The sequence below is a fragment of the Eulemur rufifrons genome, chromosome 7, assembly GCF_041146395.1.
Source record: "Eulemur rufifrons isolate Redbay chromosome 7, OSU_ERuf_1, whole genome shotgun sequence".
NCBI lineage: Eukaryota > Metazoa > Chordata > Mammalia > Primates > Lemuridae > Eulemur > Eulemur rufifrons.
In genome coordinates, this window is record NC_090989.1 from 252,703,293 (window position 1) to 252,729,489 (window position 26,197).

A 26,197-nucleotide genomic window follows, 5' to 3' on the forward strand; every position below is an offset into this window, starting at 1 on the left:
TTCTTTTTCCTCCTAAATCTTGTGGGGGTTCTAGGCTCTGGGTGGTGTCTCTCTCATTTCCTTCCTCCCTTCATTCCTGCTGGCTGAGAGCTGGTGTCTCAGCTACAGACTCTTCATGTAGAGGACCTGGCATCCCGGTCTGAGGCCCGGACGTCCCAAGGGTGGATTTTCCCCAGGAGCTGAAGGGAGTCCTCAGACAGCACTGTGGACTCCACAGAGCCCCTGACTCCCTCGTTACTCCAGCAGGGACTCTGCTAATCCCACAAGCAATTTAAAGCTTGAAACATCACGTGTGCATGGGGCACAGGCCATACACATCCCTGGAGGCTCCAGGGACCACACCCCCATCCCAATTAGAGGCAGGGACAGGACCATGTCCTACTGGAGATGGAGAGGTGTCCCAGAAGTGCTGGCTTCCTCCTGAGCTTGTCCTGGGGTCTCAGAGAATCAAGGCCAGTGCGTGTTTCAGGGAAGAGCACCTTGTCCCCAAGTTGAAGTCCTGGAGATCCAGAATGGGGACAGAGGACAGAGGTCTTATAACAGCAGCAGCAGCAGCAGCACTAGCCCCTGCATCGAGCTGCCCCACGTGCCGGTCACCACCACGAACACTTTACATGTGCTATATGAGTTCAGTAAAATCCAGCAACACGTGGGTAGTGAGTCCCTACTTCCAGTCCGCCCAGGGAGATTTGTATTATTGTCCCATTATATTTTTGTTTGAAGGAACAGACTTTAAAGTTAAACAATTTACCAATGACCACGTGTCTTGTGAGTGGCAGAGCTAGGATTTCAATCCAAATACACTCCACCCTCTTTGTCATCACCATCACCGTGATTGTCATCACTGTATCAGTAGGTATTGCTTGTGCTTGGGAGTAAATTAAAACATGTAGAAGTGTATATATTAAAAATGAAGCCTCTCTCTCCAATCATATAGTTATTTTCTCTTGAGGCAACCAATATTAACAATTTCTTATATGTTTTTTTCCCCAGAGATATCCTATTTTTGAAACAAATTTATTCAAATATACATTGTCTTAATATCTTGCTTTTATCCACTTAAAAATATACTTTGGTGAGTTGTCCTGAAAAAAAAAAAAAATAGTTGTCAGGCTTTTAAATGGTTGCAGATATTCCATCATAAGGATGTACCCTCCTATAATTAGCCAATCTGGTACCAACAGTCATTTAGAATTTCCAAGTTTATGAGATTCCAATCGGTGTTACAACAAATATCCTTCCATATTCATAATTTAACACGTAGTAAAAATATATCTGTCTTGTGCTCACTTGTAGTTTTGATAAATACTACCAATTTTACACATTCCTCTCGTCAATAAATGCGACTGTCTGCTTTCCCACACTCTGCCAACATAGTATGTGGGTTTTGAGACTTTTTGTTCTTTGCTAATCTGGTAGGTAAGAATTTTTATTGCACTGTGGCATTTAAAAGTTAATACTTAGCACTTTTGGTGTTTAAAATAACTTAAAATGTGAAGTGTGGGACATATATATACAAATAAATATAAAAGTATATAAAACAAATTTTTAATTTAGAGAATAATAACATAATCACCACCTAATTTAAGAGACAGAATATTGCCAGTACCTTTGAGGCTTCCTGGGTATCCCTGCATGATTCCAGGCCTCTCCTTCCCCTCCCATAGATAAGCACGCTTATGTCTACACTCTACTTTGACGAATAATTGGGTTGCTTCCCAGCCAATGCTGCTATGAGTATTTTATACATTTCTGAGGGAACACATATGTCTTCCTACTTTTCCTAGTTGTATTTACAGCCCACCCTTTCTCTACTGATCCACTTCTTTCTGGCCTCTGTGATTTCTTGTGATAAGTTCAATGTTCTTCAATTTGTTTGCTTGTTTGTTTCCTGTAGGTGAGGTGTCCCCTCTCTCTCATGGCTTTCAAGATTTTTTCTTGGCCTTTAGTTTTCAGAAGTTTGACTATAATGTATTTCGGTGTGAAAGTTTTGGGTTTATCCTATTTGGAGTTTTCTGAATTTCTTGGACTGGCTGGTCTGTGTATCTTGCCAAATTTGGTAAGTTTTCAGCCATTATTTTTTCAAATACTGTTTTAGCTCCACCTTGTCTCTTCTTCTTTCTGTATTATAATGACACAGTGTTAGGTATTTTGTTAAATCCTACAGGTACCATGGCTCTTTTCTTTTTTTTTTTTTTTCACTTGATTTTCTCACTGTTTTGGGGATTGAGGCCACCAGAAGCCAGTATTGTCTGTGCCAAGTAAGTGACATGGTGGCCACGGTGTGGCACAGATATACCTCAGGCTTACCGGGAGTATGCAGAGTGCAAACGGGAGTGTCCCTACAGACTGCCGAGGAGGAAGGAGTGGTCTGTGCTACAGTTTTACTGCAAGACATTGCTTGGCTCAACCTCCTTTTGCCTCCCCAGTGCTGCCTGGGGATTCTCCCACGGTTGAAGGCAACATTGACATTGTATGAGAATCAGATAATTTCAGAGCTGAGAATAACCTGAGATCATTGCACAGTTGTGGAAACCATGAATCAGGGAGAAAGGGACGTGCCCTGGAATAAGCAGCCCATTTGAGGAAGTGGCAGGATCAGCACCCAAACTGAACTCCTAATGTAATTATTCCGCTATTGCATCCCATAAAATGTTGAACATATTCACAATTTATTAATGATAGAAATTGAGAGAGTTAATCTCCTGAAGTAAAAAATGCCAGAGCACAGAAAGTAATTTATTGAATAATATAGTTGCAGTAATTGCATTCCCAAAACTCCCTCAAATGTGATTTTTCCATCTCTATGTAAAACTATAGAGTGATCATGAGGAAATATTATTGCGCGAGAAAGGTAATGTGGAGAAAGTGTGTATTGTGTGCTTTTTATTTATGTGGGAGAATTTAAATATATCTGTATTTTTTTAAATCAAAGGACAAACCACTAAATTTAAAAATGTTTATGAGTAAGCAAGGTAACAGGATCAAGGGGACAAAGATAAAATTTAAACTTCATTGAATATATCTTGTCCTTTATACTTGACTTTGAAACTCATGTGTTTTCATAATGAGAAGATGAAAAAAGCAAAATTCAACAATAAAATGAAACATATAAACAAATTGTGTAACTACAAGAGAGGAATTATCCCAATTAACTTTAAAAATCAATAATTTGTACATATCTAACATGAATTATCTTAAGGAGAAAAAGAACAGAAAACAAAACAAAACAAAAACAAGAATAAAAACAAGAAGAAAAATTCTTCAGAATCTTAACCTTTTTCCAGTATTCATATTCATGAAGGCAGTGTTGGTATTGTTATTCCAAAACTATTGTGTACATATTTGGAGAGTAAAGCAAATGAACAATTACATTGGTGTCAGTGAGTACCAAAATTTTTGGCATATGAAGAAGGAGCTACAGATATGAAATTATTGAGGTTGCCTGGAAACTACAGACCTGAATTTGAATTCATGATATAGTTTACCTTCATGATATAGTTTCCCTTAAAAAACACTACAAGACTATATTTTCTGTCTCTTTTCATGAAGAGGACTTGGAAACGATGACAAACCCAGTAGCAAGGAGCACCTTTAGCACTCAGATTGTGGTATCTAAACATCACTTTCCAGTGAAAGAACCAGAGCTTATTGGAGAAATGGCTGACTCCCAGTCTGGAGCAGGAAATATGAAAGTTGAACCTGGATCATCATCTCATCCCAGAAAGCAAGGAAGCCATCAGAGACTAGTCATGTGAAAAGGACTTAGGAATCAAGAGTCCTTAACTAAACAAAAAAGAAAACATCCTTGGCTGGGCCTGTAATCCTAACATTTTGGGAGGCCAAGGCAGGAGGATTGCTTGAGGTCAGGAGTTCAAGACCAGCCTGAGCAGGAGTAAGACTACATCTCTACTAAAAATAGAAAAAAAATTAGTCAGTCAACTAAAAATAGAAACAAAAAAATTAGCCAGGGGTGGTGGCTCGTGCCTGTAGTCCCAGCTACTCGGGAGGCTGAGGCAGGAGGATCACTTGAACCCAGGAGTTTGAGGTTGCTGTGAGCTAGGCTGATACCACGGCACTCACTCTAGTCTGGGCAACAAAGTGAGACTCTGTCTCAAAAAAAAAAAAAAAAAAGAAAGAAAGAAAACATCCTTGAGTCTCTAGATCTAACCACCAATATACAGGGAATGCAGGGGCTGTACATCACAGGGAAGCGATCAGTAAAATGCAGATTGTGAGAAATTCTCTAACACAAACAACTCAGTTTTTACACACACACACACACACGCACACAGAGTAAGGAAACAGAAGAGATGAAGGCGAAACTGTAGATCAAAAAAGATATTTTTAATACTAATAATAATGTATGGATCTTTTAAAGATATTAAGATAAACATTGAAAAAAAGAAAGACATTTAAAAGACATTTGGGTAAATTTGAACAGTGACTGAATAGTTGGTGATATTAACATAATTTTTTAAAAATGGTAATATGGGTAATTTAATTATGTTTCAACAAAAGAGTATCATTTATTATAGAGATACACTAAACTATTTAAGAATGAAATACTAGGATGGCCTAGGACTTGCTTCAGAATAATTCTGAAGTGGGAGAAATGGGTGGGCATATGGCTGGACAAGATATGCCATGAAGTGATTATTGAATCTGGGTAAAGGATACCTAAGGTTCATTATCTGTCCTTTCTATTTTTGTATAGGTTTGAAATTCCACATAATAAAAACATTAAAAATAAGACTTCTTATAATGTTGCACCATGTTGTTATTCCTGAGGAAATGCTACTTAGTAATGTGTATTGTTTGTTTAATACACATTGGCTTTCATCAGCTAATATTCAATAATATTTTTTCCATTTATATCAATAATTTTCTTTCTTGCATAGTCCTTGTTAGGTTTTGGTGTTAGAATACTCATTCGATACTCAACAAAAATTCTTTGAGCCTTTAGTGTGTACCAAGCCTGTAACTGCTATGGAGGGTAGACAAATAAACAAAACATAAAATTACTGCCCTCAAGGAGCTATTAAAAGATAAAATGATTTGATAAGGTCTCCATATTTGCATATCCTCTGAAAACCACAGAAAACAAATAAATTACCCATACTTTCAAAGTTTGAGGTCATGTTTTTGACCATGTTTTCTACTTTCCATGGGTAATGGAATCTTTACAAATTCAACATCAAGAGTTAGTTAGACTTTGTGGGTCTTACGCAGTTCATTGTTCTCTGCTGTATCTTATAGATATCATGTCTGTCCCATTCTTTTGATTATTTATTTTTAACTCCTCTTTTGGGAGAATTTCCTAAATCAAATTTCTTTTTCAGAAAGAAATTATAGAGGTGTGTGCTTTCTTTGCTGTCACGTGAAAGCAAGTGTCTTTTTAACGCTCATCCCTGTGCAACGGTCAGCTGTGTGTAGAATTTAAGACCCATAACCCATTTCCCTCAAAACTCTATAAACATTGTTCCAGTGACTTCTACATGTAGGGCTGCCATGCAGAAGGCCAAGGGCACTCAGATCATCATTCCTTGTTAGGTGATCTGTTTTCTTCTATGGAAAAGTCTGTAGAAATATCCTGCTACATGTGAAATTCAAAACTTGTCCTTGGATCTACATAAGTTATGTCTTTTGCCACAACTCTTACCTGGTGATAACTCTTTATGAACAAAAAAATCTAAAACTTCTATTCAGTGAAATGTTTCTTTTTTCTTTTTAGTTATCATTTGCCTTTTATCTGCTCTGCTTTCTCCTTATGAATTTCATAATGCATTCCCCTGGTCTGTCTACCATGCCTTTCATCTTTTCTGAAATAATTTCAATCTCTTTGTCTTTTTTTTTTTTTTTTTTTTGCTGAAGGCTAGAGCAATTCAAGTTAATTTTAATTTTAAAATTCCTTTAGAAGAATTATTTTAAATACTTTCTATTATATTTTATTTGATCAATAATGTGGAATTTTTCCCCAAGAACATGTTCTTATCTTCCAGATATCTCTTCTCCTTGCCTCTTTTTAAAAATATAGACAGCTCTTGTTTCATTGATTCAAAAGCCTCTTGAATTCCACTCAGAAAACTACTGAGAATTATCTAACATTTTCACCATCTTCCTGCATTAACTGTTTTTCAGCAGAGGCTGTTTATTTTAATTATTAGTTTGTTTCTATGGGATTAAAAGTTCTGTTCATTCTTTTAACTGGATTTCTGGGTGAATCACTGTTTGGAGCTGCCGTGGAATTCCTCATCAATTATGTGGGTGCTTCATAGATATTCCCTGGTGGGCATCACTTCCACCTCCCCCTGACTACCATGTGGCTTTAGGAGTTCTTAGGTGGAAAAACAAGTGGTGGCTGCCACTTGGCTGCATGCTTGGTCAGGCCAGGTCAGGTGGTTAATAGAATTCATTTGCTCCTCCTCGACATATCCCAGTTTCACATTACTCTGATGGCCATGGGAGGCCACTGGTATGTAGGGACAGAACCCAGGGTGGATAACATCTTCAAAAAGCAGGGGGGAAAGGCCTGAACCTTTCACCCTTGTGTCCGTTTTGCCACACTTTCCTCACTCCCCTCTCTTCTCCAAGAGCATGAATGATTTTCTGGAGAGGACCTTGAGTAAGGACAAGAGAGAGACAAAGCTACAGGTAAATTATGGAGACGTGAAGAGAGAAAAATTCAGAAAAATTAAGAATTAATATGACAACAAGGAGAAAGAAACAATGAGGACAAAATTTAAAATGTTACTGTTATTTAATATGGAGTAGAAAGCATTTGAAAGGTAACGTAAAAGTAAAGACCCATTCAAATATGTTCAAGACAGCAGCAAAGGAGCAATTGAATTGGAGACCTACAGACCAGAGCTTTTGATTAGTTCACCAATAAAAATGTGAAGAATTACTTTTTCTTGACATCAATTTGTTCAGTATCCACCACAGAGAATGAGAACTACAAGGCTAGACAAACAGGAATATACTTTTGCGGAACTGCATTAAATGCTTCTTGTTCATAAAGAGCCCTTCTATGTAGTGAGATTTGGTGTAATGGGGTTTACCTGTGTCACCCTGAAGCTAGCCCTTCATTTTATTCTCTGGGACCCTCAGGTGGGAGTAGTCAGGGAGCACAGAACCATCAGGACCCCTCCACCGTCACTGGGTGAACTGTCTCTGAAATACCAGGTGCCTCACGGCAGCCTTCACGTCCTTGTTCCTCAGGCTGTAGATGACAGGGTTCACCATGGGGGTCACCACCCCATAGAAGAGGGAGATGAGCTTGTCTGCAAGGTCCTGCTTGTCTGCCCCCAGCGGGTCCTTAGACTTGGGCTTCCCATACATGAAGAGGATGGTCCCGTAGAAGACGATCACCACAGTGAGGTGGGCAGAGCAGGTGGAGAAGGCCTTTTTCCTCCCCTCAGCTGAGGGGATCCTAAGGATGGTGGAAATGATGAAGACATAGGAGAAAGAGATGAATAGGACTGGGACCCCCAGGAAGATCACATTGGCCACTGCCATGCTGATCACATTGACAGAGATGTCAGCACAGGCCAACTTCAGGACAGCCAGGATCTCACAGGTGAAGTGGTTGATGACATTGTCCCCACAGAAGGGCAGTTGCATTGCCAGGGATGTCTGCACCATGGCAGTGATGCTTCCAGCCACCCAGGAGCCGGCAGCCATGGGCACATAGGCAGCCTTGCTCATGACCTCAGGGTACCTAAGTGGGTTGCAGATGGCCACATAGCGATCAAATGCCATCATGCTCAGGAGCACACATTCTGTGGCCCCCATGGCAAAGGAGAGGAACATCTGCACAGCACAGGCTGAGAAGGAGATGGTTTTCCTAGGGGTCAGAAAGCTGTCAAGGATGAGGGGAACTGAGGAGGTTGTGTAGCAGATGTCTAGGAAGGAGAGGTTCCCCAGGAAGAAGTACATGGGTGTGTGTAGGCGGGAGTGGAGGATGGTCACCAGGATGAGGACCCCATTGCCCAGCAGGACTACCAGGTACATCAGCAGGATGAGCACAAAGAATGTCTTCTCCAGCTTTGGGTGGGCAGAGAGGCCCAGGAGAATGAACCCCATCACAGGGGAGGTCTGGTTGGACCTGACCATGGTGTTTCCTATGTCACTTGCAGGACTCAGAAGACCAACTGCATGATTCTCTGGTGCCTAAAGTGCCTAAAAAGTCAGGAAGGAAGCCCCACCTTCTGAGCAATTGGAGAATAGCACTGATGATCTGAAGGGTTCTCTATTTTGTTCTAAATAAAATGCAGGGATTGATCAAAATCTACTTGGTGGTATTTGGCCACCCTATAGAGAAGTCTGAAATGTCAACTGATTAGATTTAATTTTCCAAGTCACATTCAAGATAGGATCACACATTTACTTCAAGTTATATCATGTGTGGATGATTCATTTTATTCAATTTTGGCAAGAAATAATCTGCTCCATTTGTATGTTTTTTCCTCTTGGGGTCCAGGACTGGGGGAGAAAACTGGTGCTCTTCACCCTCGACTCCTGACATCCCCTGCTGGGAGCACTGTCTTCCTCCTCTTCTCTGTTCTCTCTCACATTCTCCAGTAACCCGGGCATTCATTCATTCTTCCATTCACTCACTCACTTGCCAAACTCTTCTGGAGCATTCGCCACTCAGTTCTTGGGAACCATTGAGTCTTTTTTCCTCTCTGGGCCTCAGTTTCCCAAATGCTTACTTTGGAAAAGATTATTATCAGAGATATTCCATCCCAGGGACTGAACAATCTCATGAATTTCTCATTCTTAGGACTGTTGCATGACTGAGGCATCCCTTTCTCTTTCCTTCAAAATCCCCCTATGCCACTTAGTCACTAGGGATGCAGCCCGGGGTGGTGCTGAACCCACTAAGGTTTATATAATCTTTTAAAAGTGCTCTCTTACCTTTCTTTTTTCTTTTTTTTTTTTTTTTTTTGTCAATTTGTTGATTTGGATCACTTCTCTGAGGTCTGGGAAGAGTCCAGAAGCCAAAAATAGCCAATCCAGTGGAAAAACAGCAGCCAGTGGTGTTAGCACCTGAAATGGGTAGAAGTTCTCTTGTCTTTGTTCTGTGTTTGGGTAAAATTAACAAGGACCATTCATTGCACATACAAAGCCATTTAAATCCCAGCCTGCTATGGAGATTATTCTAGTCCCTAAAGTGATTTAAAGTTTAGAAATCCAAGTGACAAAGTTAAGAAACTTTTTATACATCTGGGATTATGTCCCCATGATCCAATTATTCTGAAGTCCCCCCCAGAAATACTTTCTTTCTCCTTCCCTCTCTTTCTACCCATTCTACTGAGCATTAGAGAGCTTGGAAGAGGACTTTTTCTCAGAGCCCAGCCTAGCTCACCTGACTTCTCACTTCCAGAACTGTTAAATAATAATTGGGCTAATTTGGGGGTAGTTTGTTATGCAGCAGTAGAAAGTACTTCCTTGATTTCCTTCATAATTTTCCACCTACAAATGTAGCAGTGTACAATGTATTGTTCCATTGAAGAACAGGAATTGATAGTAGGAAAATGTGTGCTCTCTTTGATTCTAACTGATGCTATTCGCTTCTGTGACTATGCTTGCTTTTAGTTGTTTAGTAAATATAGTTAATCAGAATGAAAAACAGAGATAACAACAAAGGTAACTCCATGATAGGCTAGGCTTCCTGGATGTGAGAAGCCTAGTCCTGCTTCTGTATATATGGCTTGCTGGCTTGGTGCTTAGCATAAGTGGAGCCATGGCAGGCTTCACTAAAGTAAAGGAAAACAAAGCCCCGGGGAGGTAACTGCAAGTTGCTTTCTGATAAAGGACTGGAGAATCCAGGTGCCCTCCAACCAACTAAGTAAATAAGAAGAGCAAGACATGATCAGTGCATGAACAGCTTGTGCAGGGCGTGTGTTCCCAGTATCGCTTGTAACCAAAAACTAGAAGGTATGCAACAACAGCTCCCCTCCCCCGTCGGAGACCCTCCTCTTCCCCTGGATGATGTTAACTACAACTGGCGCCAGTGCAAAAAGTCCGAAACTTAGAGTCAACAAACCTAAAGCCAACGCGATCAGCCACTTCTAAACAAAAGGAACAAATAAACTGAAGGGGGATAAAGTGCAGACTAGTGTGTCGTGTGCAGACTAGTGTGTCGTGTACAGACTGGTATGTCATGTGCAGACTAACGTGTTATGTGCAGAATAACGTGTCGTGTGAAAACTAGCATACAGAAAAGTATAAAAGCCTAATCTTTACCCCAGGGCGGGGTCCTAGTTCCTGGAGAGGCCACTGCGTTGGTGCTCTGGAATTTGGACCCTGGCCCGGGGCTAGTTAATAAACTCCTTTGCCTTTTTGCAGCCTCAGTGACTCTGCCTCTCTGTTCCTGGGGCCAAAGGGAACCGGATCTAACACCATTTTGAAAAATTTAATAACAATTGCAAACCTAACTTTTTAAGGAAATGAAAAAAATGCCATTATGTGGGGGGAGACTCACCTGAGAATATAAGCTCATGGTTTTTAATAGCCCCTCTGTGTAAGTCAGGCAGGGCTATAGTGTGGCCAGGTACCAGACATCTGGCAGAAATATCACAGAGAGAGGGGGTTGTTTTGCGTTTTCTGCTTCTAAGATCTCACTGCGACCCACTTCCCACTCTTGGAAACAGGTCAAGGCAGAATACTGTGGAATGAGTGCCGTCAGCTAACCAAGCAAGGAGGTACGGAGAGAGAAGAGGGAATTTTATCAGTGCCTGGTTAAGATAAGGCAAGTACAGGGAAGAATGTGCGCCGGGCTGTCTGGGGCATTCTGTCCTCAGGTTAATCTCTGTAGGCAGCAAGGTCTACAGATGAGAGCCCTTCACACTCCCATCTCCGGGGTCACAGGGCTTCCCTCTGGGCTGGCTGCCTTCTCCGTGGGGCATACAGCTGCTGTGCTGGGCTCTCCATAGTACAGGGACTCCTTACCTTTCTCTTACGGTTTGGAGCTCCTGTTTTTGTTTTTTTTTGGGTTTTTTTTTTATCAAATTCTTCCTACTTCTTGGTTTAATTTCTCATTTTGGGAAGCACATTCTTAAATAGCTTTCTGAGAATGGGTATATTGTATATAGGTTTTTGAGATCTCATGTGTCTGAACATATTTTTATTCAACCCCCATAAATGACTGATAATTTGGTGGGTATATTAGTCAGGGTTCTCCAGAGAAACAGAACCAATTGGTTGAGGGTGTGTGTGTGCATGTGTGTGTTTATTATAAGGAAATGGCTCACACAATTACGGAGGCCAAGTCCCAAATTTGCAGTCAGTAAGCTGGACACCCAGGACAGCTGATGGTACAGTTCCAGTACAAGGGCTAGAGAAAAAACTAATGTCCCAGCTCAAAGGCAGGAGGAGTTCCCTCTTATTCATCGTTTTTGCTGTATTCAAGCCTTCAGCTGATTAGATGAGGCCCACCACATTAGGGAGGGCAATCTGCTTTACACAATCTATGGATTCAAATGTTAATCTCATCCAGAAACACCCTCACAGACATATCCAGAATAATGTTTGACCAAATATCCAGATACTGCATGACCCCATCAAGTCGGCACATAAAATTGACCATCAAGTAGGGTATGGAATTCAAGGAATTTAATGGAAATCACCTTCCTTCTGAATTCAAAGGTACTGCTGGTACAAAGTCAGAGGCCATTCTAATTCTTGATCTTTTGTGATAATTGCTTTTTTATTTCCTGAAAGGGTACAGTACTCATGCTCCCAACTGTGCCTATTGTCTGTCAGTGCAGAGAGCCATGGTTTTACCCTTTCCAGAGAATAAAACTTTTTTGGGGGTGTGCAAGGGATAGTTGACTAATGTCATGGAATGAATGAAGGTGTGTAGGGACTGTTTCTTACATATTTGTCACCTAGTCTTCCTTTGCCAGCAGTACCTCTTTACCCCTGGTCCCAGAGGTACCTGGCATAGTGAGTTCCTCTGTGCTATAAAACCAGTTGCTGTCCAGTACTATGATTTAAATGTCCACTCCAAAACTTGAAATTTAATTGCCATCGTAACAGAGTTGAGAGGTGGGGCCTATAAGAAGTGATTAGGTCATGAGGGCTCTGCCTTCCTGAATGGATTCATGCCATTATTGTGGGACTGGATTAGTTATCGCAGGAGTTTGGCCCCTTTCTTTCTTTGTTTCATATGCTCACTTGACCTTCCACCTTCTGCCATGGGATGATGCAGCACCAAGGCCTTCACCAGATGCCAGCACCACGTTCTTGGGCTTCCCAGCCTCCAGAACTGTGAGCCAAATAGACTTCTATTATTTATAAATTACTGAGTCTCAGGTATTCTGTTACAGTGGCAGAAAATGGGGTAAGACACCTAGTCTGGCTTGGGACTTGGCTCTATCAGATCTACTATGGAAATTACCACTAGTCCATCTGCTTCCCACTTTCAAACAGTTGTTAGGTCTATCTCGATGTTCCCTGGTCCTCGGTTCCCAGTGTCAAGAGTGAGTGCTGGTACCAAGTTGAGCCGATGACAGAGTGATCACAAATATGAAGCAATCGCACACAGACAGTTTATTACAGAAAAGAAACTATAGAAAATGAAAGTAAAGAAGGAAGCTACCCAAAGCGAAAATGCATTCTAGAGAGAGGAATGGGTCAGTCTCCATGAGTGGAGAAAGATGTTGAGCACTCCCAGGTGGTTTCCTTTTATTGGCCTGGTCCGGGGGAGGGCTTACAGGAGGTGTGGGATGTCACCAAATGATTATCAGGTGTTCTGCATTTTCCTGCAGTCCTTTCCTCTGATTGGTCCCCGGCTTCTCCACCCCTAGGAATCACCCTCCTGGCCTACACCCACCGCCTGCAGATTTGATCCCTACCTAATACTGTTATCACTGTTGATATCTCCCTTCTTCTCCTTAACCTTGTGGACTTTGTTGAAAGAAAGAAAGAGAGAGAGAGAGAAAGAGAGAAAGAAAGAAAGAAAGAGAAAGAAAGAAAAGGACGGAAGGAAGGAAGGAAGGAAGGAAAAGAAAGAAAGAAAGGGAGAGAGAGAGAAAGGGAGAGTGAAAGAAAGAAAGAAAACAGAAAACCTTTACTATAATTTTTGTGGGTTTCAGGAGGGAGCAAAATTAGATGCATGTGTTCAGTCATCCTTTATGCCTCAGTCCTAAATTTCTAACATCCTATTTATTTGTTTATTGCCTTTTTCCCTCCTGCTAGAATGTAAGTTTCACAGAAGTAGGGATTTTTTTCTGTGTTGTTCACAGATGTATCTTTAGTGTAGAAATAGGGCCTGGCTCACAGTAGGCACTTAATACATAGCTGCTGAATGAATTAATGAATAAAATTGTGTCCTACTCTTGTTTTCTTCTAATTTTGTTTCATGTTAGCTCTTTTTAAAAATAATCTTATTTTATCTTTATCCTATCTTTTTGTGGTTTTTTTTTTTTTTTTTTTTTTTTTTTTGTTGAGACAGAGTCTCACTTTGTTGCCCAGGCTAGAGTGAGTGCCGTGGCGTCAGCTTAGCTCACAGCAACCTCAGACTCCTCGGCTTAAGCGATCCTACTGCCTCAGCCTCCCGAGTAGCTGGGACTACAGGCATGCGCCACTATGCCCGGCTAATTTTTTCTATATAGATTTTTAGTTGTCCATATAATGTCTTTCTATTTTTAGTAGAGACGGGGTCTCGCTCAGGCTGGTCTCGAACTCCTGACCTTGAGCAATCCACCCGCCTCGGCCTCCCAGAGTGCTAGGATTACAGGCGTGAGCCACCGCGCCCGGCCTATCCTATCTTTTTGAATCTCTATTTTTGTAAACATTATGAATGTCTATAACATATTGGCATAGCAGAACATCTATATACTTTATAAATAAATAAAAACAGTTTAAATTGTAAGAAATCATGACTTTTAAATCTTGGAGACCATGGACCCCAGATATGTAGCTTCTGGCTGTGGCTCCACCCTTCCATATAGTCAACAAACTTCATTTTTCTAAGTGGCTCTTACACATCGGAAACATCTATTTTGAACAGAGTAGAGGTACCAAATTCAGCAATTTTGGTGCTATTCAGAGGAGATCTTCCAGCTTCCTTATTGTATGAATCACATGCCCTTCTCTCTTTTATTTTTTTAATTTTTTTTTTTTGGAGACAGGGTCTCACTGTCTCACCCAGGCTGGAGTGCAGTGGTGCAATGACAGCTCACTGCAGCCTCACATTCCTGGGCTCAAGTGGAGAAATTCCTGCCTCAGCCTCCCTAGTAGCTAGGACTACAGGCACATCCCATCATGCCCAGCTAATTAAAAAATTTTTTTTTGTACAGATGGGGCATCTCCCTATGATGCCCAGGCTGGTCTTGAACTCCTGGCCTCAAGCAATCCTCCCACACTGGCATCCCAAAGTGCTGAGATTATAGGCGTGAGCCACCACACCCAGCACGTGCCCTTCTTTGCCAGAAGTCACCCCCTGGTGAGCAAGGATCTGTGAGTGGTGTCGCCAAGATTTAAGAAAGTCATCCCTGAGCTGCAAGATACCCTGTGTTTCCGCTTTTGGGTCTTTCCCTCCCCACTTGTGTTTCTGTTGCAATTCTTCCCCAGCTCACTGCCCCTAGTTCAACACTCACAGACTTGGGTCTCCTGTGGGGAGCTCAGGAATAAATGGAAGAGGAGAACCCACAGTCCACACCCTCACCTCGCCTGTTATGATTGGCCCCACTCCTCCCAGGCACACAGGAGTCGGGGGCGCATGATGCTGGACAGCCTGACTCACTTCTATTCTTTACAGAGATGTGCTCTGTGTTAGCTCCTGACATCTTATTATGTTTGTGTAATTTTAAGCCATCTCCAAATTTTTTTCTGGAATGAGGAGATAGTAAGTACATGGAAGAAGGGGATACAGGTATAAAATCAATATGGTTAGGTAAAAATTCTGTAGCTCTTAATTCAAATTGTATGTATGTATGAATTATGTATTTGATCTAAATCTAAATATATTTGATCCAAATCTAAATATATATTTATTCATTATACATCATATATGTATACATACAATTCAAATATGCGTATATGTATTTTTCTTTCCTAGCTCTTTCCACTGAAAAGGCCTAGAAGCCATGACAAACAGGAGACCTAGCACCCAGATTATGACTTCCAAATATAGCCCCCACTAAAGGAAATGAGGTCTTTAGAGGAAATAGTTGTTTCCAGGTCTGGAGGGGAAGTGTGAACATTGAGTCTATAATATCTTGACATACCAGAAAGCAGGGACGTCATCAAAGGCACTAAGGCCACGCAAAAGGTCTCAGGAGCCATGAGCTCCTAACTCCACTAAAATAAAAAAACTCTCCAGTGTTCAGATCTAATCAACATCTTATGGGAAACACAGAGACAGAAACCATAGAACTACAATCAGTAAAATTATACTGGGGTAAATTTTACAGTTTCCCATGGTAGGAAACTGTTCCTTTCAAAAAATCTAATTTAAAAGGGGTGGGAGGAGGAACAGAGGGAGAGAGAAAGAGAGAGGGAGAGGGAGAGAGAGAAATATAGATTAAAAGAGACTGATCATAATAATTTTACAAAAGTACTTTATATCCATTTTTGGATATAAATACTTAAAAATTTAAAATTAAAATGCTATGATCATCTGAGATTTGCTTCAAAATAATTGAGAAGAGGGAGAAAATAATCCACAGGGGTATGGACGGACAAGATTAGCTACGAGCAGATTGTCACTGGATCTGGGAGATGAAAAGCTAAGCATTATTCTCTCTACTTTTATATAGGCTTAAATATTCCCATGGGGGGGAAAGGACTTCTCCGAGTCTTAGCGCACGTACTGTAGCCTGTGTTTCTGTTTCACACGTGAGTGTGGCTCACTCTGTGCATTGGCTTCCTCAATCCCCTCTGCAGACCCACTTCCTCCTCCTCGCCAGGCACAGCCACGCTAGTCCTGGCTTTACATGGTCTAAGAGCCCTGTGCCAACTAAAAGGTGTCTCTATATCCAAATTCCAGATTCCTTGGAGAGAAAATATGATGAGCCCAGTTTGGGTCAAGTCTCCAATTTTCTGTGGCCAGAGGAAAGAACATGACGGTCTTCTCAGCAGGTGCTAACGGAAGAGACATTCTGCCTCAGGCAGAACTTTCTAGCTAGTGTGCCACAGGCTATGGATGTGCCAAGCTCAGTGTCCTCCTAGAGTCACTAAGCAGGACCTGTAGTGACCTAAGCCCCAGGTGAATTGCACTCAGCCATGAGCAGGAGGCTCATCCGCTTACCCAGGTGCCATACACATCCCATTATCTCCTCTGGGCTTCATGACTAAACAAAGATTGGGAAGCACTGAACTAGAGGGGTGGGCAGGGTGTGGGTTGTGGCCAGATTTCAGAGAAGTTATCTATAATACAGTATAAAACAACCTGTAAGTTTACAACCATGGTAAATAAGGGAGCTGGAATCTGACCAAGGCCAGTTCCCAAGCTTCTGATGCTAACACAACACTGTACTGCCTCACCCAACTATTTCGCATGAGTTTTGTTAGGTACTGCCAAGTGTCCATGGATTCTGAAAAGAGAACATAGTGTTGCTTGGGCATTAGCGTTTGCATGGTGCCACAGTTTGGTTCCCCAGGAAGTAGACTCTGAGTCAGAGACTAGGGTGCGAGGCGGTTTATTAGGCAGTGCCCTTGGGATCAACTTGAAGGAGGGAAGGAAGCAGGACTGGGCAGAGAGAGACATGGGGCAGTGATACAGTCTCAACAAAGGCCTCAGCCAACCCTGCGGGGAACTTGGCACAGGGATGGCCATTTAGAGTTGTCCTGAAGTGTGGGGTGACATTTATATCCCTTCATCAATCAGCCAGTGGATATAGGCTATCCCCAGGAAGGGGACATGCCCTTGGGTGAGTCAGCCCACTCCTGCTAAGAGGCCTCTTTAGCTAATCCCCAAAGAGGACCGACAGCTGCAGGGTGTCTGCTGGCGGCACTTCCAGCAGCTGGATGACCACGTCCCTCAGTCCTGTAGAAGGATCTGGCTGGAGAACTAGGCACAGTTCTTTCAGTCAAAACTAGTAAAATGAAGTATGTTGAAAAGAAATTTTGCTCTGCCAGGATATTTCATTTTAAACTCAATTCTTGGTTTATAAAAGTTGGAATTTATCTGGAGTTGATGCTATTCTCTGTGTAGTGAGCTAAGAGGGTATAGACGAGTTCTGTGCTCAAAGAGAAAAGCAAATTCACACCAGGCTGGGACAGATGATACGGGGCTTGACATGGTGAGACAGCCTGCCCTGGGCCCCTGCAGCCCAGAGACTGGTTAAGGGGGTCACACAGGCAGCGACTCAGAGTCCATGTTTCTGCCCATTGTGGGCAGGTGAGTGCTGAGGGGCTGTAGAGAGTGGCTGGCCGCGTCTCAGACAGGAGGAACCTGGGGTGCCTAAGCAGGGCAGGCAGAGAGCATATGTCTTTGTTAGGAATTTTGACTCTGAGGAAAAAATAATCATCCAGTTGCCTCAAAAACTAATAGTTCTCTCCCTTACAATATTTTTGCCCCTTTTTGTGTCTCTGCTGGCTGAGATTCCAACCATTTTACTCTGGACCTGTCCTCAGCTGCCCGGAGAGCTGGCTCTGCCTTTGTTTCCTGACTCAGCAGTCAGCCACGTCCCTTGTCACCATCCTGGCTCCCTTCCCTCAGACGCTGTGGTGCCGCACCCTGCTCCTCCCCCAGCAGTCTCTCCCGTCACACTCCCCAGACCACAGGGCCAGACCATGTACTTAAACAAGACTTACCAAGGACAGAAAAACCAAGCTTAAAACTATAATATATACCAGCTATGAGTCTCCCAGGCTAGGATTCTCCACACGGATGTTGTAGGATCCGGCTTACTTGTGTCAAAGGAAATGACCACATGGGTTCTACCTGGTCCCAACCCCTCTGAGTCCCAGGGGAAGGAAAAGGCCAACTTCATTTTCATCCCCAGTCTCAGCCCTGTTGAGAAATACTTGAAGACATGCCATTTTATGTACAAAGAAGATAACTTTTTATACTATTTTATCATAACATTTTGTCCCACACCGTCATCAGTGAGTCCTTTCAAGAGTAGAAGCTTGGCTTTACTTTTTTGTAACACAAAGGTACACTAAGCTGTTTTTCCCAAAACAGAGGAGCAATCTGCTCACAAAGGTGAACTCAGACTTGAACAGTTGAAAATCACAAAAATCATGGGCAATATATATAACCTGAACTTTTGTACCCCCATAATGAGCTGAAATTAAAAAAAAGAAGAAAGAAAGTCACAAAAATCACCCATTTTTTCAGCACTGTTTCTATTTCCATCCCCTCGGCCATGCTTCTACCAGGTTTTAGGTTTTGTCATGTTAATCTATCCAATAACAGCTAAAGTGCTCCATTACATGAGTAATTTGATTTTCCGGTAATCACTCTTCACTTGTATCTTCTTCAGGGAACACTCTATTCTGAGACTCATGTGTGACAACAGTCAAGAGACACAGAACTATGGGTACATCTGTCCTCCAAACATCAATGGGTGAAGAATTTCTGAAATACCAGGTGCCTCACAGCAGCCTTCACGTCCTTGTTCCTCAGGCTGTAGATGACAGGGTTCACCATGGGGGTCACCACCCCATAGAAGAGGGAGATGAGCTTGTCTGCAAGGTCCTGCTTGTCTGCCCCCAGCGGGTCCTTAGACTTGGGCTTCCCATACATGAAGAGGATGGTCCCATAGAAGACGATCACCACAGTGAGGTGGGCAGAGCAGGTGGAGAAGGCCTTTTTCCTCCCCTCAGCTGAGGGGATCCTAAGGATGGTGGCAATGATGAAGACATAGGAGAAAGAGATGAATAGGACTGGGACCCCCAGGAAGATCACATTTGTCACCCCCATGCTGATCACATTGACAGAGATGTCGGCACAGGCCAACTTCAGGACAGCCAGGATCTCACAGGTGAAGTGGTTGATGACGTTGTCCCCACAGAAAGGCAGCTTCATTGCGAGGGATGTTTGAACCATGGAGGCAGTACTTCCTGCTATCCAGGAGCTGGCAGCCATGGGCACGTAGGCAGCCTTGCTCATGACCTCAGGGTACCTAAGGGGGTTGCAGATGGCCACATAGCGATCAAATGCCATCATGCCCAGGAGCACACATTCTGTGGCTCCCATGGCAAAGGAGAGGAACATCTGCACAGCACAGGCTGAGAAGGAGATGGTTTTCCTGGGGGTCAGAAAGCTGTCAAGGATAAGAGGGACTGAGGAGGTTGTGTAGCAGATGTCCAGGAAGGAGAGGTTCCCCAGGAAGAAGTACATGGGTGTGTGCAGGCGGGAGTCGAGGATGGTCACCAGGATGAGGACCCCGTTGCCCAGCAGGACCACCAGGTACATTGACAGGATAAGCACAAAGAATGTTTTCTCCAGCTTTGGGTGGGCAGATAGGCCCAGGAGAACAAACTCTGTCACAGAGGCTGTCTGGTTGGCACTTTCCATAGTGTATCTCCTCTGACAACTGAAGAAAATACTCAGAGGTCCACACTCAACATTCTTTGCCTTGCTTAGGACCAGGGTGTCTGGTCTGGAGACCCAGTCTAGCTACACAATTAAAAAACAGTTTTGAAAGCTCATAATATTTATTTCTTTCCAAGAAAAAGGAGCAAGAAAATAAGAAATTATTTTGGGGCCACAGGACACCAAATGTACAAGATTTAAAATGATGACTCTGATAATTTAATGCATTTGATCAGCAACAAAGACACATAACACATTCATTTCAGTAATACTATACCCTACCTGGCAATTCATCTCATTCAACTTTCATCAGAAAAGTGACTTCAAGTTTGCTCCATGTTCCCCTCACTTTGTGCCAGATACCAGTGATATAATTTGTTGTGAATCTTCACCTGATAACTACTTCCTCTCTCCAGATAATTCTCATGGAAAACATATACCTGTTATTCCCAAGATCTTCTTTCTCATGGGCAACACCAGCCCCAGGGTTTTCTATCCATCCATCCATCCATCCATTTATACGTCCATCAACTCACCCATCCATCCATCTATCCATCCATTCGTGTCTGAACATTCATCTACCAAAATACTTAACAATCAACCAATATGTACATATGACAATTTCTATGAGGAACAGGGGTAACCCGTGGTCCAGTCTTAAATGGGCTCTCAACCTGGCAGGAAGGGGAAGCAGAAGGGTTCAGTAGAGGCCAGATTATCCAAAGGGACACCCTGAGTATTGGTGGGAACAGTGGTCATGGAAGGAACCCATGATATAGAATCCAGCTGGGTCTTTAAGGATAAGAGGACACTGGACATGGAGAGATGCCAGGGAAAGGGGAGAGGTGTCCAAGGTACCTTCATGCTCTGGAAATTCTGATATGTCCCTAATAGTTTGAATCTTATGTTCCATGAAGACAAACAGAGGGCTGGCCCCAGAAACCTGTAGTGGCTCACAACTTCTGGAAATCTAGTTCTCTTAGGTAACTAAAGCAGTGCTTTTTTTCTTGTCATTCTGCTGGGTCTCCTTCCCTCTGGGTGAGTGTTCACACAGGAATCAGTGGAAATGAGAGTTCTTGGGCCTTTGGCTCAACTCTTAGATATGTCACCCGGACTCTGACTCTGACACTGATTATGCTCCCCAAATAATCTAGTCCAACCCTCCCTTCCACTCCAGATCCTCTTCTGTGCAACACTGATGCACAGCTTTCCAGTTTCGGCTTGATCTCTTCTAGTGATGAAGAGCTCACTACATTCCCCAACAGCCTGCTCCATATTTGCAGAGTTCTGAAGTATAAGAGAATTCTTCATACTGAACCAAGTTGGCAGTTTCTATGTTTCTCTCATTCATATGATGGTGGTTCAGCCTCCTCTGGAATTGCCTGAATTTGTGGAAAGTCATCAGAAGAAGCTCTGAAACCCTGAGACCATCTCATTTCTGAGGGAGTTTCTGATGTAAGGTGAGCCCAATACTTAAGACTGGAAAGTTTCACGGGCTTCTTGCTATTTAGATTTTTATGACCCAAGAAGAATGGGTCCTGCATGGCCCTCAATCTTTATGATATCACTGAAATTGCTTCATTTCTTCCTTTCTCAAGCCCCAACCCCAGTGGAAAATCAAGTTATAAGTTAGAAATGTTACTTTGCTAATAAAAGTCTAAGCATTACTCTTATAATAACCCTCACTTACCTTTATCAAGAACCTACTGAGAAAGGGTCCCTGTGACTTAGGAACAGTGTGTGAGCCAGAAATAGAAACACTGGTTTGAAAGACCCAGGTTGAGATGACCACCTCTGATTTGAAGAAAGGAGTGAAAGCTAGTTCTTCCCACTCTGTCTTGGTCCTATGTTTTAGGTGAAATTTCCAAATGAACAACCAGTACGTGTAAAAGACAATTGGAAATCAGTTCTGTGATTGGGACTTTTGTGCTCCCTAAAGTGATTAAAAGTTTGGAAGTGGAATTGTACAAAGTCAGGGAACTTTTTATACTTCTGGGACAATGTCCCCAAGATCCAATTATGCTAAAAAGTGCTCTAGGAAGACTTCTTTTCCTCCTTCCTTTGTTCCTCTTGGAATTTTCCACACTTAGACCACTGAAGGACATCAGGAGAAGCATTTTCATGTCTTGCTTAAATTTTTGAAAATTTAAAATTGATAAAAATTATTGAAAAGAAGCTGGAGAGCTAAAAATCATTTAGGAATGCCCTCTTTGCGTGGCATTATAGAACCAGCAGCTGTGAGTACAATGATTCTAAATCAAATACTCAAGGGCATGGCTATGAACACATTGGGGAACTTCAAAATAAAACCTTGGGAGACTTCAAGGAGGAGGCAGTTCCTGGCCAGCCTTTGATCAATGAGGGAGAATTTACACATGCAGATACAGGCAAAGTCTGAGAGGAAGGGAAAAACCATCTTGGGGACAGGGGTCGGCACAGGTCTTGGGCTTGTGTATTTCTTCTACAGCCTCAATAATTCATTAGTTTGAAAAGCATCATGGAACAGGAAGTACAGCACTGCATTCAGGGAAGCCATCCTGTGTTAGTGGAATCTGGAGTATAACAGGCAACATCTAAGATGGCCCCAGTTATTCTTGCCTCCTGGTATTCGTGGCCTGTGTAATCCCTTTCCCTTGAGTAACTTGCTTCTAACCAAAAGAATACACTCTCTTGCTGGCTTTGGTGAAGCAAACTGCCAGACTGGAGAGACAAATGTGGCAAGGAACTGAGGGAGGTCTCTGGCCAACAGACAATGAAGACCTGAGGTCCCCAGTCCATAACCATAGGCACTGAATCTTGCCAACCACATAAGTGAGGTTGGAAGTAAACCGTTCCCCAGTTGAAACTTCAAGTGAGATCCCAGTCCTAGCCAACACCTTAAGTGTAGCCTTGTGAAAGACCCTGAAACAGAGGATCCAGCTAATCTCTGATCAGATCTTGACCTACAGAAAATATGAGACAACACCTGTGTGTTGCTTTAAGGCACAAATTTTGGAGTTGTCTGTTATGCAACAATAAACAACTAATACATACGGTATGGTTATGAGTTGTGAGGAAGAAGCCAGGGAATGAAAGAGGTTACACATATAAAAAAAAAAGTGGCCCAGTGAGAGAGCCCTCTGCTTCCTCAAAAGGCTTCCCTATTGCCAGAGGACATTAATGGTCAGGAAGTTTTTCCTCATTCTGGACCAAAGCCTACCTGTCTCCCTGCACTTTTGTCCTGGGTGCTCAGCCCTTGGCCACACAGGACATGATCACTTCCTCTTTTGTGTATCAGCCATTCAGAGATAGAAAGACAATCATTATAGCTATGCTCAGTTACACTGAAGATAACCCCCTGAACTAAGCATAACACTCCTTCCACTGCCTGCTCGAACACTGTGTTCTTGTCAATGTGTCAGAGATTTTTTTGGTTTACCTAGCAAAGGATCATCTCCTCCAGGAAACTTTCCATGGCAACTCCTGCCCACAGAACTCTTTCTCCTCTGGACTTTAAAATCTTCATTCTCATCCAGTTTTGTTCTGAACCCTGGAAACCAACATGTCTTATTGGTTTTCTCTCTGTGTCCATGTGCATAGCTCTATTCACACATCCACGTGCATAATGTGTGCGCTGAAACAGGTGGTTTCATAACTCTTTTACTCTTTAGTTTCAAGGATCTTGTAGTATCCATTCTCAGGATCAAATGTCTTTAGGCTTCCCCGTGAATCATGAGCTTAAACCTTGGTGTTCTAATCCCAATAGAATTCAGCCATATTCTATTATTTTCATTCTGGATGGAAACTCAGTGGTGATATTATTTATCAACAGTTGTTTCAACTACATCCTTCATTTTATTTTTGGAGACAGTGTTTCGCTCTGCTGCCTGGGCTAGAGTGCTGTGGTGTCAGCCTGCTCACAGCAACCTCAAATTCCTGGGCTTAAGTGATTCTCCTGCCTCAGTCTCCCGAGTAACTGGGACTACAGGCATGCACCACCATGTTTGGCTAATTTTTTCTATATATTTTTAGTTGTCCGGCTAATTTCTTTTTATTTTTAGTAGAGACGGGGTCTCGCTCTTGCTCAGGCTGGTCTTGAACTCCTGACCTCGAGCGATCCTCCTGCCTTGGCCTCTCAGGGTACTACGATTACAGGCATGAGCCACCGTGCCCGGCCCTACATCCTTCATTTTCCATAGAAGAGTTAGTCTTTATGATCACAGTGGCAAGGGGCAGAAATCAAAATGATGAATAGTGAGCTCAGTTTCCTGGATTTACTCCAAATCTCACTCCTGAACTGAAAACACTTTGTGTCATGATTAGCTTCTAACTCGCTTCCTTTTTTTCCATAACTACTGACAGGAGTCTCTAGAATCATACCCCTTGGGTCCACAGTAAATTCTAATGTCTTAGGTGATCCTTGCAGAATACTGGTGCTTTGAGAAACATCTGTGTGTTTTTTCTCTCTGCTTAGGAGCCTCACTGATGGAGCTCATTGCTCCCTGAAAACTTCCTGAATTGATAAAATCTGTCCCAATTAGGACAGATATGTCAGATATTAACAGATAAGCTAGAATTCTTCTTATCTTTTATGGAAAAGATGATTACATCTTTAATTTTTTTTTTTTTTTTTTTGTCGCATAAACCTTGGAATACTCTACCAGCTCTGAAACATTTTCTTCAGGACAGCATGTTCATTGACTTCCCTCCTAAACATCCATTCAGTCTTTGACACCAGCCTGAACAACAATCAGTATGAAGAGTCCTCCCACTTCTGCCCACATCACCACTCAAGGACAGCCTAAGGCCCAAGCATGCTTTGGGGAATAGTTCTTTACTCTTGTGGACCAGTTTTAGACTGTCTGTCTTGATTGCTAGTTAAGTCCCAAAGCCACTGAGACAGTGGCACATATAAACAGTAAATATACGATGAAATCATCACCAAAAGCCATCCTGGAAAAACATTTTCTGCCATTGGTCCAAGTGGCACAAGGAATCTTGGGCACTCATATGACCTGCTGGTGAGTGAAGCTGTTCACTATTAAATATTTAGGGGCAAAGAAAAAGTAACCAAGTATAAGAACAAGCCACCAACAGGACATACCTTCCCTTTATATTGAGGCTGCTAGAAAGCTTACTAGACAAATTTGTGGTTTGCCAATAGCAGTCATTATAACAAGTCTATACATTTAGATAGGCAGACAGATATCCACTTTTTGGGTAAAATTTACTTACAGTGAAATCCACAAATCTTAAGTGTATCATCCTATGAATTTAGACAAACGTGTACACCCGCATAACCCAAACCCAATCCAGCCATAGAATATTTCTATCACCACAGTTTTCTCATGCTCCTTCCTCATCATTCCTCAATACCACTCTGCCCAGAGCACCCTCATTGTTATAGTATTTTCACCTTTATGTCTACCTTTTCAGAAATATCATATTAATAGAATCGTGCAGTAAGTATTCTTTTGTGCAACACTTGACTCAGAATGTTCTTGAGATTCATCTCTGTTGTTACATGATTTAGCAGATCATCCCTGTTTGTATTTTCCTCCAGTTTGGTCTTGAGGTCTCTCTCTCTGTGGAGAATAGCTATAAACTCCAGTCCTGCCCTGCTGTGGCTCCAGGGATTTGGTCGTGGATGTTTACAGTATCCCAGCTGATGGCTTAATGCCTAAGTGTCCAATTTGTGACCAGGTGTTCCTCTCACAGGAAACTTACTCATACTGGCAGATGCCCTTGTGTCTCTTGTCTGGCCTTTGCCCAATTTATTCCTGCCAAGACAGCCACTCTTAGGAAAGCCCTGACCTGGAAAGAAGTTAGGCTGATGTGTGTTGGTCAGGTGAAATATAGAGGAAGCAACTCAATAAAACATGTTAAGTAACAGAAGCTGATCCCAGATTCCAAACAGGAGAGGGCAGCAGGCCTCTGGAAGAGAAGGAGCCAGTGGAGAGCGAGAGCGAGAGCGAGAGCGAGAGGGACCTGTGGGGTCCAGGTCATTCCCAAGCAGGTTTCCTACAGGGAGTTCTAACGGATGGATTTAGAGCAAGCAAGCATAAGGTCCATGGAGTCACACTATGACTGAGAGGTGATCCCTGTGGCATGTCTGCTCAGTGCATGTGGGGGATGGGGGTCAGAGGGTGAGTCAAGTAGATTGTATCCGGCTTTCTCCTAGAGAGGTGGTCACCAGGTGGATACATAAGGTGGATATCTGGATTGGTCACATTAAGGAACTGGGATGAGGCAGAGAACTTGAAATTGTGTCAAGAGGGACTAAGCCCTGCTTCGGGTACGAGAGTCAAACCTACATTCAAGATGGATGCTGAAGCAACATAAAATTATAAGAATTCACTACAATCCCTTTTTATTACTAAGTAGTATTCCATTGTATGAAGTCAGGTACAACTTTGTTCTTCTTTTCTAAGATTGCTTCATATTGCCTTTGCATTTCTATAAATTTTAGAATCAGATTTTCAGTATTTACAAAAGGCCTACTGGGATGATGATTAACATTGCATTGAATCTATAAATTAAGTGGGAGAGTTCAGCAGTTTGACTATGATGTATCTATATTGAGTCTTTCATCCATTAACATGGTATATCTTTTATTTATTTAGGTCTAAATATATGTAGTTTTAAGGGCAAAGGTCTTGCACATATTTAATTTACTCCTAAGTATTTTATTTTTTTACTTTATTATGAGTGATATTTTTA

General features: G+C 42.4%; 2 protein-coding genes across 2 annotated transcripts; both read right to left on the reverse strand.

The window, feature by feature from the left end:
• Positions 1 to 7,155: 7,155 nt before the first annotated feature.
• On the reverse strand, positions 7,156 to 8,115 carry LOC138387398 (olfactory receptor 13C7-like). Its single transcript, XM_069474423.1, has one exon. It carries the CDS (start codon positions 8,113 to 8,115, stop codon positions 7,156 to 7,158), a length of 960 nt encoding a protein of 319 aa, XP_069330524.1.
• A 10,405-nt stretch (positions 8,116 to 18,520) lies between these two features.
• On the reverse strand, positions 18,521 to 19,480 carry LOC138385972 (olfactory receptor 13C7). Its single transcript, XM_069472138.1, has one exon. The coding sequence runs from the start codon at positions 19,478 to 19,480 to the stop codon at positions 18,521 to 18,523; it is 960 nt and encodes a 319-aa protein (XP_069328239.1).
• Between the last annotated feature and the right edge of the window lie 6,717 nt (positions 19,481 to 26,197).

Coding starts and splice junctions, on each gene's coding strand:
- LOC138387398 (XM_069474423.1), bottom strand. CDS start 8,115: ATGGTCAGGTCCAACCAGACCTCCCCTGTGATGGGGTTCATTCTCCTG.
- LOC138385972 (XM_069472138.1), bottom strand. CDS start 19,480: ATGGAAAGTGCCAACCAGACAGCCTCTGTGACAGAGTTTGTTCTCCTG.